Source organism: Ambystoma mexicanum, chromosome 12 (genome assembly GCF_040938575.1).
Source record: "Ambystoma mexicanum isolate Mex_15411 chromosome 12, UKY_AmexF1_1, whole genome shotgun sequence".
NCBI classification, from domain to species: Eukaryota; Metazoa; Chordata; class Amphibia; order Caudata; family Ambystomatidae; genus Ambystoma; species Ambystoma mexicanum.
The window spans coordinates 120,139,848-120,155,506 of record NC_090936.1 but is presented as its reverse complement, the minus strand read 5'-3'; the positions used below and the strand labels follow the sequence as shown (position 1 = coordinate 120,155,506).

The 15,659-nt window shown below is 42.5% G+C and overlaps 1 protein-coding gene across 2 annotated transcripts in view; it reads left to right on the top strand.

Moving 5' to 3' along the window:
- Window positions 1–15,659, top strand: part of EFCAB6 (EF-hand calcium binding domain 6) — a 1,227,964-nt gene that overhangs the window by 370,481 nt on the left and 841,824 nt on the right. For both annotated transcript variants that reach the window (XM_069628134.1, XM_069628133.1), the window contains exon 10: window positions 2,286–2,390. In XM_069628134.1, coding sequence (XP_069484235.1) covers window positions 2,286–2,390 — 105 coding nt within the window. The remainder of the gene's footprint in view (window positions 1–2,285; window positions 2,391–15,659) is intronic.

The following is a 15,659-nucleotide window of genomic DNA, read 5'->3' as shown; positions in this document are numbered from 1 at the left end:
GCAAAAATACTGCCAACGGAGCTCCATTTGTGGATATCCAGCTGTGCGATACTTCCTGACAATCAGTCTGGATTCACAGCAAAGTCATCTACAGCTCATAATTTAACTATTTTAGTACAGTGGAATATACTTGGAGGATTCGAAAACTGCCTATATTTGTTGCCTATATAGATTTTTCTGCGACGTTTGATACAGTTTCACGCAGGAAATTATGGGATAAACTGAAAAAATGGGGAATTCCACATGATTTGCTGTATATGATACAACTTTTATATCAGGACACCTCTGTCAGAGTGCGCCTAGATTTAGAAGGAAAACTGTCTGAAGATATACCTACTACTCGCGGTGTCAAACAAGGCTGCACCTTAGCTGCGACACTGTTTAATTTATATTTAGCAGATTTTCTAAGTGAAGTAGGCGGAACCCAGATAAATGATATCAAATTGGGAGTAGGGAAACTGGGATGGCTTGGCTATGCGGACGACCTCCTTTATTAGATTACACTCCGAAAGGACTCCAAGCAAAACTAAATGAACTTGAAAGGTTTGCTAAAGCCAATGATCTAATCATTAATATTGATAAAACTAAAATCATGATGTTTAAGCATAAGATGATGAAGACAAATAAAAATCCAATATGGTTAATAGATAATAGACGGATTGAAGTCGTGAACGAATACAAATTCCTCAGGTGTCATCATTGACTACAAACTTAAATGGAAAAAGCATTGGATTGAGACCAAGAGGAAGTGTATGATTGCCACTATGGTGTTAAGCAAATTCTTTGGAGCCCAAGGGAATATTTCTATATGCACTGTGTTGAAACTGAACTCAGCAAAAATTGTAGCATGTTTAGTGTTTGTGCGGAAATATGAGGATGCTATTTTAAAAATGAAATTGAGAAATTTGAAGCAAAGATTTTAAAGATTCTATTGAGGATGCCAAAAAATCTGCCTTATGAGTACATATTGTTAGAATGTAATATGAATAGTGCTAATAGCCGCATCCAACTAATGAGTACTATGCTATAGGTCAAACTGACTAGACTCAATAATGACACATTTGCAGTAAAGCTTATGGAACAATTTAAATGTGGGGAGAATACGGCTGCGTTTATAACGTTATATAGCTGGAATGCTGACTATATCAAATGGATAGGGACAGATATGTTCAGTTGGTTACTTCTGAATATTGCCCAAGTAAAAAGAAAGGTGAAAACAAAGATATATGAACTAGATTATGATCAAAGAATTGTCAATTTGGCTACTAAAGCAAATAGTAGAGTCTTTGTTGACTATGTAACTATAAGGGAAAGGAAACCTTCATAACAAAATGCATATCCTGAGGCTAATACCATAAGGTGGTATTGGAAGTTTAAATTTAATATATGTGATGTACTCAATATACTTGGAGCAAAGATTGGTATCCCCAAAGAACTTAGATATTGTAGACTATGTGGGATAAACATACTAGAAACTGCCTATCACGTATTATGCGAATGTGAGAGTTTGACATGTTTATGTAATACTTATCTTATGAAATATAATAATATGTACAATTGTAACATTTTAAATATATGGCAAAGATTACTTGATGGACATGACATGAATCTGAAATTATACATGATGACATTTTATGTGATTGTGTTAGATATTTTAACTGAACTATCAAATGGAATCTATGTGTAAATTAGATATTGGATTTCACATGATTTTATATGATTGATATGCAAAACTTTTGAAGTTGTAAGCATACTATTAATAAATAAATAAAATAAACAATGAATACCCCAAGTTACAGGGAGCTGTCCATTGTTAGAAATATAGATTTCAGCACTTGGACAGTTCCCTGTAACGTTATGTTTCATCGAATTTCCATGCAAAAAAACGAAAGTGTTTATATAACGAAACCCTATTCAATGAAAGGGTTTGGATGCATAAACACTTTGCACTTTATGTATGGAATTCGATGAAACATTTTTTGTTGGTTCAAATTCGATGGTACTTACCTTTGATGGTAAATATTCGATGGAAAGACCATAAACAGGAAGATATCACACCACAGAGAAAAGGGACACAATGCAAGTTTAAACTATTAGCAGTAACTAAGTATGATTCATTCACGTTTGACACAAGATGAGAACTGGCTGAAAGGACTTAAGTTGTCTTAAAATCCTGTAAAACAAAAGGTGTCAACTTTTCAAAAAATCAAGCCACATTTCATCTTGCTAAGTTGCTACTCCCCTTGCGTACACATTTTAACTGGTGTTCAATGTATGTTTTATAGGTTTGGATTAAAAGCAAATGAAACAGTGGCATGGGAACAGTTTTTGGAGAAATTTCAGGATCCTGTAAGAGTAGACAGTGGACGGATGATAGGATCACACCGTGGGTAAGTGTGTTTCCTGTATAAGATTCAAACTATTTTTCAAGAGTAAGCAATTGTTTGGTATTGTAAGCATTCATTGTCAAAGCTTTTCTTCATATTAATTTAACATAACATTTTAAATCCAAATTAACTGTTAAACCAGTGTCTAAATATTCGTATCCCAAGTACTGGGTCTTTCATTAGATACACACAGAATTTGGAATATTTCCATCACCCAGTTGGGAACCCTAGAAACCATATTTGCAGTTAAAAATCACGCTCAGCCTGCATTAGGAGGCTGCTGCTCCTTTAAGAGCTTGGGTACAGCAAAGCCGTTGTGATGTGGGGAAAATCAAGTCTGGTTGAGGGCTGGGGCTGGCCCTTTCCTTCTCAGTACCTGTCTGCAGAAAGAAGCCTTGGTTCCCCTGAGGCTAACAATGATCTTACCACACTGAGGATGCCTGATGGTATGGCCGGAACCGGTGAGGGCAGACCAGGATGAACGGCCTTGTTTTCTTGATGGGCCAGCAGACGATGACAAGCACTTGGCTGACAGCACCCCCACGCTTCTTACTATCTCTGTCTTATATGAGGTAAGTACCTTATCACTGCTCTTCCCGAATAGAAACACACCATCAAATGGACGATTCAGGATCTTGGACTTCAACTATGCCCTGAAATCTGGAAGCTTCAGACAGGACTACGCCTGCACACCAACCACCCTTGTGTTCATCTTGTGAAAACTGGTGTCCACATAGTCCAGGGAGGCCCCTTAAAGTTATTTGTGGTCAAGATCCCCTCAAGGGCCAGGTGTTTAGCCTCCCTCTGCTTGTCCTCTAGATGGAACTCAGAGGGACTGCAACTTATACCATAAATGCCTATCATAACGGGTAAGGACGGTAGCAGTGTTGGATGTGTGCAGGTCCAAAGATACCTGCTGGATCTCCTTCCTTCCTGCAGCATTCAGCCTGAGGGATTCTTTCTCATGGGGTAAAGTGCAATATATAGTAAGTAGCCTAGTGTATTTAGAATGTAGGTGTGCATTCTAATAGAATGTGGAATGGGACTGAGGGAGTGTGATAAATCAAGGATAACAGTTGGAAAGCAGTTGTCCTGCTGCTGGGAGTAGAATATTGGGGATATTACATAGGAACCATTGAGAATGAACATTTCACGCCAGCCAAGAAGTTGTTCTATTGCACAGCTTGGGTTCACAAGGGCACAGGACTTGCAGGGAATTACCACCATTATGGTTGGGCGAAGGTGATGGTTTTGATGAATATGAGCAGGTGCTGAAGAGTTTAGACATATATTACTACCCTAAGACTAATGTGGCAGTGAATCGTCATCTATGTCACATCTCTTGCACTCTCTGAAATGCTGTCAGGCCGAGTACGATAGTTTTGTTCTATGTTTTTGTAAAACAGTCCCCTGTTGTTCTGTGTCGTGCCATTTGTAACACTTGTAGCACTTGCCCATTCCGAATGACTCAAGGCCCATTAAGAGGGGGTCTGTGATTGAGTTGATTGGATACAGTACTGCAATTGCAGAGTTTAAAGGGAGACTAGCAGAAGTTAAAGTATATGTGGCTAAAAGAGGGGTGAATGTGTTAGGATGGGAAGATCAAGCCAGACTAAAAAATCAAACTAAGTTCTGGAAGTGAAGAACCTGTGTCAATAGTTATGGAAAATGGAGTGGATGCAGACAAATATGCTCTGGGGAAATAGAAGGAATGGTTTCCTGGAGTGTTCAGAGATGGAATTGGGAAGCTCAAGGGCTACTGCCACAAGATCGGATTCAAGATGGGTACAAAACCCATGTCACATGCTGTTAGGCACATACCTAGTGCCTTGAGAAAAAAAGTAAAGTCGGAGCTCAGTAGGCTGAAGAGAGAAGGAGTGATTGAGGAAGTGTATGCGTCTGAATTGGTTTTTTACTATAGATGTAACCAGAAAGGCTAATGGTAAAGTGAGAATCTGCATGGACCTAAGGGAGTTGAGCAAAGTGATTGTCGTGAAGAAGTACCCTTTTACTGTCATATCTGAGATGCTACATCTAATAGGGAAAAGCAACACATTGTCCACTATTGACCTGTCGGCAGCGTTCAGAAGGCACTTTACCCAAGCAACAAGGAGGAGTTGCATTCTTTTTTGGGTTTGGCTGAATATTATAACAAGTTTATTGAATGCTTTGCTGAGATCACACATCCTTTGAGAGAACTTATGAAAAAAGATACTAAATTTGAATGAAAGGACAATCATGAGCAGGCTGTAAATGAAGCGAGGAAGTACATAAGTGAAGCTCCTTTAATAGGAGTTTTTTTCCGGGAAGGAAATCAATACTCATTGTGGATGCAAGTTGCAAGGGTTTAGGTGCAGTTTTATCTCAGAAAAATGGGGACCAAGAGAGGATAGTGATGTTTAGCAGAATATTTCAGACAATGGGCGTCATTATAAGTGACCCGGTCTGGAAATAAAGGTGCTGGTAACTTTCTCAGACCGGGTCACTGTGAGTCTTCGTGTAGGGGCATTTCAGGTCACTACTGGCAGGTTTTTCACTGACGCACCGGCACCATTAATAATGGTGCTGGTGCTTCAGGGTTTCAATTCATGGGAATGGGAACTTACCGTACCGCTGCTGCCTGTGATATCCCGGTAGCACCGGGATGTCAGGTAGCAGTAACGGTAATATGAGGTTGCTGGCAACCTTGTAATGAGGTCCAATATGTCTAGGGTGACAAATCGGTGATAAGAACCAATCACAAACCATTAGTAGTCATAATGGTATGACTAGGGCCACACCAAGAATAGCGGGATTAGGCTAAAGTTTGATGGAGTATAACTGTGCGGTTGAGTATTTGCCGGTAAAGAGGAACTCTAATGCTGATTTTCTGTCTCGGATGCCGAGACCAGATGATGGAGGGAGGAAAGAGTCAGGAGAAGTTGAGGAGCAAGTGTGCAGAGTCACTAGGGCATTCAGTAAAGCGGATTGGGAGAAACATGTTATGGAGGATAGTTTACTGAGCAAGGTGAAGGAATGTATTATAAAAGGATGGCTTGAAGAAGTGCGAGTGGAAGAAAAGCTTAATGGTTACTATTTGGTGAGGGATGAATTGTCTATTGAAGGCTATTGGATTTTGAGATGTTTGGGGGTAGTACCTCCAGCAAAAAGTAGAAAGTGAGTGTACATATTGGTCAATTGGCGCACAGGTCATCCAGGGCTTACTGCAGCAAAAAAGAAAGTTAGAGAGAGGTTTGGTGGTCAGCAATGGATATGCAAGTGTAGAAACTGTGACAAGAATATGGTGTCTGGGACTTTACCTTTGACACCGACTCTGGTGTCCGAGGGACCATGGGCAGAATTAGGCATTGACATACTGGGTCCATATGAAGGTTTGGTACAAGGTAAATGTTTCTGCTGGTAATGGTTGACAACTACACAGGTTGGCCGGAGGTGGCAGTTGTAGACAGAGTTACATCAAGGAAAGTTATTGAATTCCTAGAGAAAATATTCAGAAAGGAGGGTGTACCGAAAGAAGTATTGGGTGATAATGTTTTTATTTTGTATTGTAAAACTATAGTTTTATTCCAAGCATTTTGTTACATCGATCATTCATTGCTACACATCCCATGTTCTATGAGTGCATTACCAACCCCCCTTGTCGAGTTCATCTGATATGATATAATATAATAGGTTACCAAGCTGCTGGTTTTGGGAATTACTGCGCGGTTAGTATCTTGTCCATAAAATGAATCACTGCACATATTAACTTAAAATGTTCTCCCGCCAGCAGCAGGAACCACCAGTCTTCCATGTTTCCGTTCTGGGGGGCGAAGTTACTCAGAAAGTTGTTTCTTTGGCTGTTAAGGCTTAAGCATTCAGTATTCAAGTGTTTAGATGATTCCAGGGCTAATTCACAGAACCGACAGCTGTTGTCTTGAGTGGCTTTGTCGTGTTTTAAAAAGAGCATTTCAGTGTTTGATGTATGCCAAGAGCAGTGACTCCATTGTTGATTGAAGACTTTAGTTTGGATCTTTTCTCAATGGTCTGAATCCAATCCAAGTTCTTTAATTTTTTTGTTGTGGCACATGGGTTGGACAGCACTGTTTCCATCTTAATATTGGTGTTTATCAATATTGCTTCAATTTTATCAGTCCACACCTTCAACAGCCCTGAAAGATGGTTCTCTGTATTCGGGGCTAAAGTCTGATAGGGTAATGATGTTGGGCTCATTCGCATTTTCCTAAATGCTTCTACAGATTTCCAGAGAACAGAAACCTATCGCGATTCCAGGCCAAGTTCATAGCGGATTGCCACTATTGAGACATTTCTAGGAATTCTCAAGATTTTCCACCAGAACAGGCCCAACGGATAATCCTAAAAGCTGAGGCTTATATTGAAACCAGCTTCGGAACCAAATGTGATTGTTGCGACGACTTTTGGGGTATAAAACGTCATCACAGGCTTTAGAGTGAATTTACCATATGTTGCATTTAACTTCGCTCCTTGAAGTGACAAAGTTTGCATCCGTGTTTTTAAATCTTGGGTCCAGTCCCATTCACAAATGGATCTATTTAAAAGTATGCCCAGGTATCAAATGCACTGTATTTTCTCGAGAGATTAATTGGCTATGATCCATTTTAAATTCTTGCATCTTCTTCCGAGCTTCAATCCTAAGGCCAGGATTTTTGATTTATTTACTACGATGGTTAAGTCGTTCAGTTGCATGTACTCATGGAGCTTAGTTAAAAGTCTCTGTTGAACAATCTCTGTTGTATCTATTAACACTAAGTCGTTGGCATAAGTCGTCCAAATGATTTGGTTGCCATTGATTCGTGGCGGGAATTAATTTGTATTCTGTAAGGTTATTGGTAAGTCAGAGATAAACAATTTGAAAATCACAGCCGCCAAGCGGCAACCTTGCTTTGCTCCCCTTTTTGTAAGAATTTGTTCAGTTAGATCTCCTTCTGAATTCAATCTAAATCTAATTGATGTATTAGATTGTAGCACAATTATTGGCTGTAGCAGCTCCACAGGGCAATTCCACTGTTGTAGTTTTCTCAACAACATTTCTCTGTTAATGCAGTCAAAAGGTAGACGGAGATCTACTAAGGTGAGAAACAACCTATTGCCACCTTTTAGGGAATCTAATTTCGGCAAGTTGAGCAAGATTAAATTTAGTTCAGTCCCCACACCTTTTGTGAAGCCAGTTTGCCGACAATCAACAATGCCAAAGTCATTTGCCCAAGTTGCTAATTTTTTTATGGAGAAACACAGAAAAGATTTTCCCAATGACATCGATCAAGGCAATCAGGCGATAGTTGCATGGGTCGTCCCTGATTGCCTTTTTTGTATATTGGCACTGCAACTGCTGTTTGCCATGATGAGGTATTTCTTTTGTCATCGATATTTTTATAAATAGTGCTTCCATGAAAAAAGCCCACTGGACCTTGTTCTTATTTAACATAATGTTTGTAATGCCATCAGGCCAGCTGCCCATGAGTTTTTTAATTTGGAAATTGCAACTTGGATGTCTTTGTTTGACTCAGACATTCCATGGTGCCAAAGTTTTCATCGCAGCGCCGGCAATCACCTTTGTAGGGCTTTTAAAACACTGTGGAAAAGTGACTTGCCCAAACATCTGTACTTACTCCACTAGTCGTCATGGCATTTTGATTTAAAGCGCCTTCATTTATGATTGCCCAGATTTCCCTGTTCTGATGTTTACAGATGTCAGGTTCACCAGGTGAATACCCTCCTTTCCCAACCTCCTCCTCACCTGAACCTTCTGAGGTTTTGTCCTTGGTTTCTGTGGTGGGTCTTCTCTTAGCTTTCTTGTCTTCGGCAGGCAACTACCTTTGGGATGTCTTCTTCTTCTTATCACGTAAATAAGGCCTGGCTCCCTCAGAGGCCACCTTGACAGGGAAGGAACACCTGCCCAAGGGGAACCCCGAGGAGCCAAACCTCCAATGGCAGGGAAAAAGCCGAAAAGGCACAAAAAACCCTGGTAGGATGTATTTCTTCCTTGAGATGGATAGTCAAAGACTGTAGATAAATTGGAGTCTTTTCTGAGCAACTTCCGGTTATGATGCGGAAAACGGTATAAGGAAGCTTGAACTTCGATAGGAGTCTGAAGAAGGGAATATATACAGAAACAGTTCCCACTTACCGAGAGCTCTGGCAGAACCCAGAGAGTGAAGGCACCCAAGTCGTGATCGCGGATGCCTACAATAAACAGCTCCGTGACCGCGAACAAGACGGGAGTGCCGCGGCGCTGTGAAATGAAAGGGGAAACAGTGCCGCGGTCAGGGTAAGAAAACAGAAACAATACCGCTGCAACAACACCGAGTAAGTGCGAAATACAGAACGAGCGGACAGGACAGAAAGAAACGAAGCAAGGCAGAAACCAGAACACAGGCGAGAAGGGTGAGAATAGAAGATATGAAGGGCAGACTGAACGGAGGCAAGAAAAGCCAAAGGCTAAGCGGGGCAGGACGATCCGTAGCTCGCAGCGTTGAAGAGTCTGAAGGAAACACAGATACAACGCGCCGGAAAGGGGGCGTGGTTGTGTCTTATAGTCCAGCGACGCCATGTTGGGTGAGGACTAGACCGACAGTATACTATTGTTAGAGACGCCATGAGCTCCACAGCTTCCATGGACGAATCCTGACAACAGATTACCATCAGTATCTCTTCCTCTCACTCTTGGTCGTGCATCTGATTCAAGGATTTCAGCCAATTTTTATCTTGTTGGCGTCTTTTCTTGAATGCTTCAAGATATGTTGCATCTTTTTTCAGAATATTAATATCTTGTTTCCATTTCTTCTTCTCCTCATGCACTTTTATGTTAAAAGGATGTTTATTTTGATGATGAAATGCTTTAAACCCACTTTTCTTGGATGTAAACTGTGAGAGCAGTGGGACATGATTTAATTGGCACCTGCCACCATTTAGGTTCTTGGGTAGCTGATGTGTCAGAGCTGCAATATCACTGTTGTTGATCGTTATTATTAGTCTATTTAGACCTTGGTTAATCACCAAATTGCTGACATTTCTGTCACTGGAGGCCATTTGGCAAGTTAGCTTTACAGCATCATGGTCACTATTTGACATATTTACTATGTTCAACTGGTCAAATTTCGCTATCAGATTTTTTGACGCCCAAAGTTCTATGGCTGTTGTTTCTGTGCCAGGTGTGAGCAGCTGGAATGTCTCCCCTCGTGGAACCGTTCAACATTTCACAGTTCCTCATAGCAAGGTTATTCGGCCATTGTTTCCCACATTCTAATCTTGCGTCATGGGGTTTCGAGTTAGCAAGTCCCAGTTGCTTGTTCTCATCAAACCACGAAAAGTTCAAGTCAACACAGATAATGATAGTTGGAGCCTTACATTCCAACATACAGTTGTCAATTATTGAAGTGATCGAGGCTATAAAATTCCCTGCTGAATTCATTGCCGGATTCCAGTAGACATTTACAATTAAGATCTGTTCCATTGTATCATGGACAGGTATAGTTCTTTCCAAAAAGGTCCCTTGGACAAACAGATTCGGGTTTTCTGTTTTTGAGACTTTCCAATTGTTATTTTTTATCATTGTCACAAGCCCTGAGAAGGGACGCCCTGTTTTATTTTTCTTGGCGGCGTTGAGCAAGACTGTGAATCCGTCACATGTCGGTGTTGTTCTCAACCATGTTTCTTGAAGGCAAATCAAAAAATAATCATCTTTCGTTAGACACGCTTCCTGGAGTAGATGCAAAAATCCTCGAGTGTTCCAGGAAATGAAGGAGCACCTATCTCCCGATTTTGAGGTGTTTAGCTAGCGTCTGTTTGCTTGCCAATGTCTGGTGTTCCTTGAGCTTGAATAAATCTCGTTGCTACTTTGTGTTTCTACGTTCCCAGGTCTTTTACTCTCTATTCACTCTCGAAAATTGTCTCTTCTCCGTTCATTGTTGGTCTGATGAGGACTTGAATTCCGAGCGTTGTCAAGATTGCTTCTCTCTGGCTCCACAAAAGGTGAAATTTTGAAGCCAAAATGCAGTAATTTGTTATTGGCATCACGTTCCATTCCGCCCGTTGTCTACACAAACAGGTGGAATGCAGGCGGTGCACTGTCACGCTCTTCAAGGACACCCAGGACCACTTAAGAATAGTGGTGGAGCCTGGGCGTTCAGATTTGGCGCAGTGATTCGTGCACTTTAGCACGCTCACGGCACCAACATCAGAATCCGGCCCTCAGGGCTTGATTCTGAAGTGGGTGTTAAGTACTGAAAAGGTTGGAGAAAGCGTTAACTACCTTTTCGGTACTTAAGAACTATTCTGAGGGTGGCGCATTCTTCCTAAGTTGGAATGAATGCACCACTTCCGAAATATATGTGGCGGTTGCTAGGATGGGTGGGAAACCAACCTAGCAACCACCACATTTCAGTACCTGCCATTTAACACAGTTATTCTTGTGGCACTCCTTCACTTTATAATGTGCGTTAAAGGGGCTCACACATACAGTACCATTTGTGTGCTGGTTTTGTGGAGGCATGCCACAGGAAGCTGCATGTTCAGTGAAGGTGGGTAAATAGTAATGTTCATGACCAGGGCTTGCAGAATTATTTCCTACCTCCACTACTAAAGTTGCGTTTGCTTTAGCCTCTATAACGTGGGATGTAGAATCCAGAATCCAGACATTGGACAATGGGCCTCATTATGACTGCACCGGAATGGCACAGTACAACTCTGCGGGCGGGTGACGTCCAGCCCGCCAGGGTCAGACATGCCGGGCGGAACGGCACCCGCCCACAGAGTTTCACGGAAGCACCGGCACCGTTATAAAAGAAGAGCGAGTGGAAGAAAAGCTTAATGGTTACTGTTTAGTGAGGGATGAATTGTCTATTGAAGGCTATTGGATTTTGAGATGTTTGGGGGTAGTACCTCCAGCAAAAAGTAGAAAAAGCGAGTGTACATATTGGTCAATTGGCGCATGCAGGTCATCCAGGGCTTACTGCAGCAAAAAAGAAAGTTAATAACGGTGCCGGTGCTTCTGTGGTCCCCATTCCCATTGAGTCCTATGGTACACAAATGGTAATGGGGATTAACAATGTACCTGTGCCTGACTTTCCAGAACACCAGGATTGTAATCTCCCGGTGTTACCGGCAAGCCAGGCGTCGGTAAATCTTACAAGTCCGGCGCAATCCGCCGGTAGCACCGGCAGGGATACGGCTGGACTTGTAATGAGGCCAAATGAGCTTTTTGTTTTAAAACAGGGTAATCGGGTATGAATAAGTTATGCATTGCAGTTCAAGTTACTGGCCATCGGAAATTGTGGTGGGAAGCAAAGAAGGCCTCTGTATTTCATTTTGGTCTCTGATGTCCTTGACAATGCCTTGGTGGGTATACCTGATGGACCAAGAGCTTATTCGCATTAAATAAACTTGCTTCTTGGTGCCGCTGAGATCTTGGCAGCACTTTCGTTAAATTACGATGTTCTCGTTATTTAATAAAAGTGCGGGCGAGACTTTGCATTCTGCGTGTTCTCTCCACAAACAGGCGGAATGCAGACGGTGCACTGTCATGCACTCCCAAGGACGCCCAGCCCGGGCGTACTTTAGAATATGGTGGGGGATCCTGGGCGGCCAGATTTGGAGCAGTGAAGCCTTTTCTTTAGCACGCTCACTGCGACAAGGTAAGAATCGGGCCCTTAGTTTGTCACAATGGCCTGACTGTGCACCCTTTTGAAGGAGTAGCAACCTGCTAATCCGGTTGAGGGTTCATTTAAAAGCTTTTAAGTGAAATTGGGGCTTCTGAGGGTTCCCACCCTGACGGTGAGAATATTCTGAAATATGTGAATCTATAGAAGACTCAAATACTGCGGATCTACTCTTACATAAGTTATCCTTCCTTCTGATACAGGACATAATCAGAGAATGCCAAATAGCCTAATTAAGTGTTGAACCATCTGAAAATCTTCGAGCTGTCAACGTGACTTTCCCAGGTTCTTCTGTCTACTATTTCACCATTCAAAAGGAACTGTGATCCCATTTTGACAGTTAGTGGTCATCTTGGGTATCCCCCTGCCACTTCAAAGAGCAAATAAATGATTACACCTCTTAGTCTCCCTCGAGTTTTGTTCAGTTCTGGCTTAACAGAATGGCAGCTGCCGATGCTCTCTAGTATGGGACAGGGAATATGGACAGCCACCTGTTGCCACACCTCCAATCTGAAAGAAACGACCTGTTCTTTTGTAGTAGATTGCCAAGCATCCTGGGCTGTATTTTGTTCTGTATTTGTATGACTATAGTGAAGAACCCATTTACATTTGATATAAGAAACCAAAGTGAAAACACCAAGCTGCTGCACTTCAAAACTATGACATTTTCTGCAGAATGCATTTCAAGAACATATTACAGATGATTCTCTAACATGGAATATCATCGCTGCCGGTCAGGAGACTCTCTTCGCTTTATTTCTTGCAGTAAGCAACTTTGTGGAATTTCCGGAGCAGATGCAAAAAGCACATTTGTGATTTGTAAGAAGCGTTTCTCATGATATTGCACCTGAACTGAAACCTCAGCTTGTTAACTACCCTTGATTAGCTTGTATATATGGGTTGATGAAGCATAAGCCTAACTGCGAAGGAACAGAGTTCTGTAAATGCTGGTTGCACCAAGGTGGTTACAAGTAGGGCATGGCAAAGGAATCTGACAAGGGCACTGCAAGTGGTTGGAAGGACCGCAGGGCCAGAAATAAGGTTGAGTGCAGTGAGGAATTGGGTTTTTTCAAAAAGCCAGATAAAACCAGGAATGGAGGAGGAAATTCGGTATCCAGTGATGTTCACGAATTTCAAATAACGAATAACTTTTTAAACTAACATACAATACCGGAAAACTGTGAATTTTTAATAAAAAAATTATATGGGGGATGGGGTAAGGGATTTAAACGGGTGGGGAGGGGGTTGGGTTGGGGATATAGATTTAGGGGAAACAGGGGGCTTGGTGGGACCAACACATTTTTTTTTCTTTAAGATCACATGGAACCAGAAAGTTCTTAGGTGATTTTAGGATACTTGCCTGTGGGAAAGGTCACCTAGATGCAGGATTTTGAGTCATGGGTGACACTTGGCAAGACATTGCTCTTTACGTTCTAAGTTAGTGGGAGAGGCTGCAGGAAGACCACAGCTGCAGGGAAAGAAGGCTGAGGGGAAAGGTTATGGAAAGGGATACATGAGGCCAGTTAGGTGAGGTTCATTAGATAGTCCGTTAGAGTGGCGTAAGAAAAGGCAAGAAGATGCGCAACACGCTTTGGCAAGGCCAATATGTCTGGCTTTGAAAAGTGACTTTGCCAATGCCTGTTTTTACAAACCAGCACAGTTTACTGACCACTAATGACTTCAAGGCAAGAGTCCCTCTATTTTATTTGTATATATTTTCTTCCTCACATTTGACACTGAGATAGAGGTCTTATCCCCCAATGTTCACTTTCGTGAGGTAAATGCTGCTCCTTTGCTGCGTTGTTGAGGATGGTGTTACTATCCGTAATGTGGTCACCTTGGAAGATGTGGTCCTGCAAACTACTCTTTACCAATGATTGTTGGTTCTGCAAAGGTGAAGTGCAGATGACGCTTCACTACTGTTAAGTCAATGGAGTTATTTGGTGTTAGGCCTGTTTCTCCTTTGCTTACTACCACAATGCCCCAAAGCATGTCCGGAGGTAAACTGAAATGGGTCTTCAGGGTCCTCAGCATGCCCTGGAAGCACATATTGAGGTCCTGGAAGGATCATGCTGATCCCTCAGATGAGGAGTGGCGGCACAGTCTAATCTCACTCAGGGTGAGCCAAAGCGACTAATTTCTGAAGAAGCACAAAGCTGGAAACCATGACAAGATGTGGGGCAACTTTAAATAACTATATGCATTATTGAACTAGATTTGATGGCGTTTTTTATCTTTAACTTTTCCTTTTCCCCTTTCCCCTCCCACCTTTCTGTTGTGTGTACCCTTCCTTTCTCATATTCCTCCTATTGTTATGTTATATGACATTTCTATAGCGCCTACTGCCATTGGTAGGGCCTCAAAGCATTGTGGGGATGAACACCCTTCGGATGACCGTAGTCCAAGATGTGAGATGTGAAGGAAGGATTTTGAAAAGTCGTGTGTGCATTTTTAGCCAGCACAAAGGCAGGTAGGGAGTGGCTAGGTCCCTAATAGCAGCCCATAGATATGCGAAGAGCGGATGGGTGCCGTGACAGATTCTATGGGGGAGTAAGCGAGTCAAGGAGACTGATCATGTGAACAGCTGGACAGCATTTATTCATGGGACTCAGCTGTATTCTATTGGAGGTGGTGATGTGTGTTTGGTTGTGTGAAGTTGAGCAGTGATTGTTGCAGATATATGGAGGTGGGAGGGCCATGCCCTGGGCAGGATACAGATGTGTTCCATTGTGATATTGCCCTTGACATTCTAGCGAAGCACAATTAACACCTAGCTAGATGTAGTCTTGTGGAACTTTATCCTAAGGCCTGGCTGAGATGCATTCCATGGGCAGCTAGTTCTTATCTTCTCGACTCCTCGGGTGCACCTGTATTCCTGTCAGGGTGGCTCATTGTGCAATCAGGAGATGCACTTAGTCTCTGAGGATGCTGAATGGAAGAGCCAGGTTTTGAGAGCCTTCCTGAAGGCGAGGTGATCCTCTATGCAGAGGATGATAAATGGGATTGAGTTCCATATGGTGGTTCCTTGGAAAGAGAAAGAGAAGTCCCCTATTCTGGTTGATTTTGACACTGGAATGAGGACGACGAGTGCTCCGCCTGATCGGAGGTTTCTGGCAGGCCTGTAGCATGTACATTTATGCTGCAGATATTCTGGTTCTGTGTTGTGGAAAGCTTGGTGGGTGATGCATATTGCCTTGAAGGTGGATCATCACCCGAAGGACACAGATGCTGGGAGTGATGTGTTCTCTAGTGCCAAGGGCAAGGAGGAGCCTTGCAGCAGTGTTTTGCACTCGTTGCAGTATTTGTGCTTGTGATGCAGGGGGCGCCAGGTGAAGGGCATTGACAGTCTAAGCGTCAAAGGATGATGGCACCTATCGCAGAGACTCTGTGTGGGAAGGTTAAGTAGGGAAAGATGTGGCGGAGAATGTGCATGTGTAGGTAGCAGCTTTTTGTCATGAAGTTGACGTGAAGTGATAGGTCAGGTCTGCATTCATAATGCATCGAAGGTTTTTTATGGTGTTGGAGGTGGTGAGGGGTGGGCCTAGAGAGTGACCATGGAGTGGGTTGGGGAAAAATGGCAGTCGTCCTGCAGAGC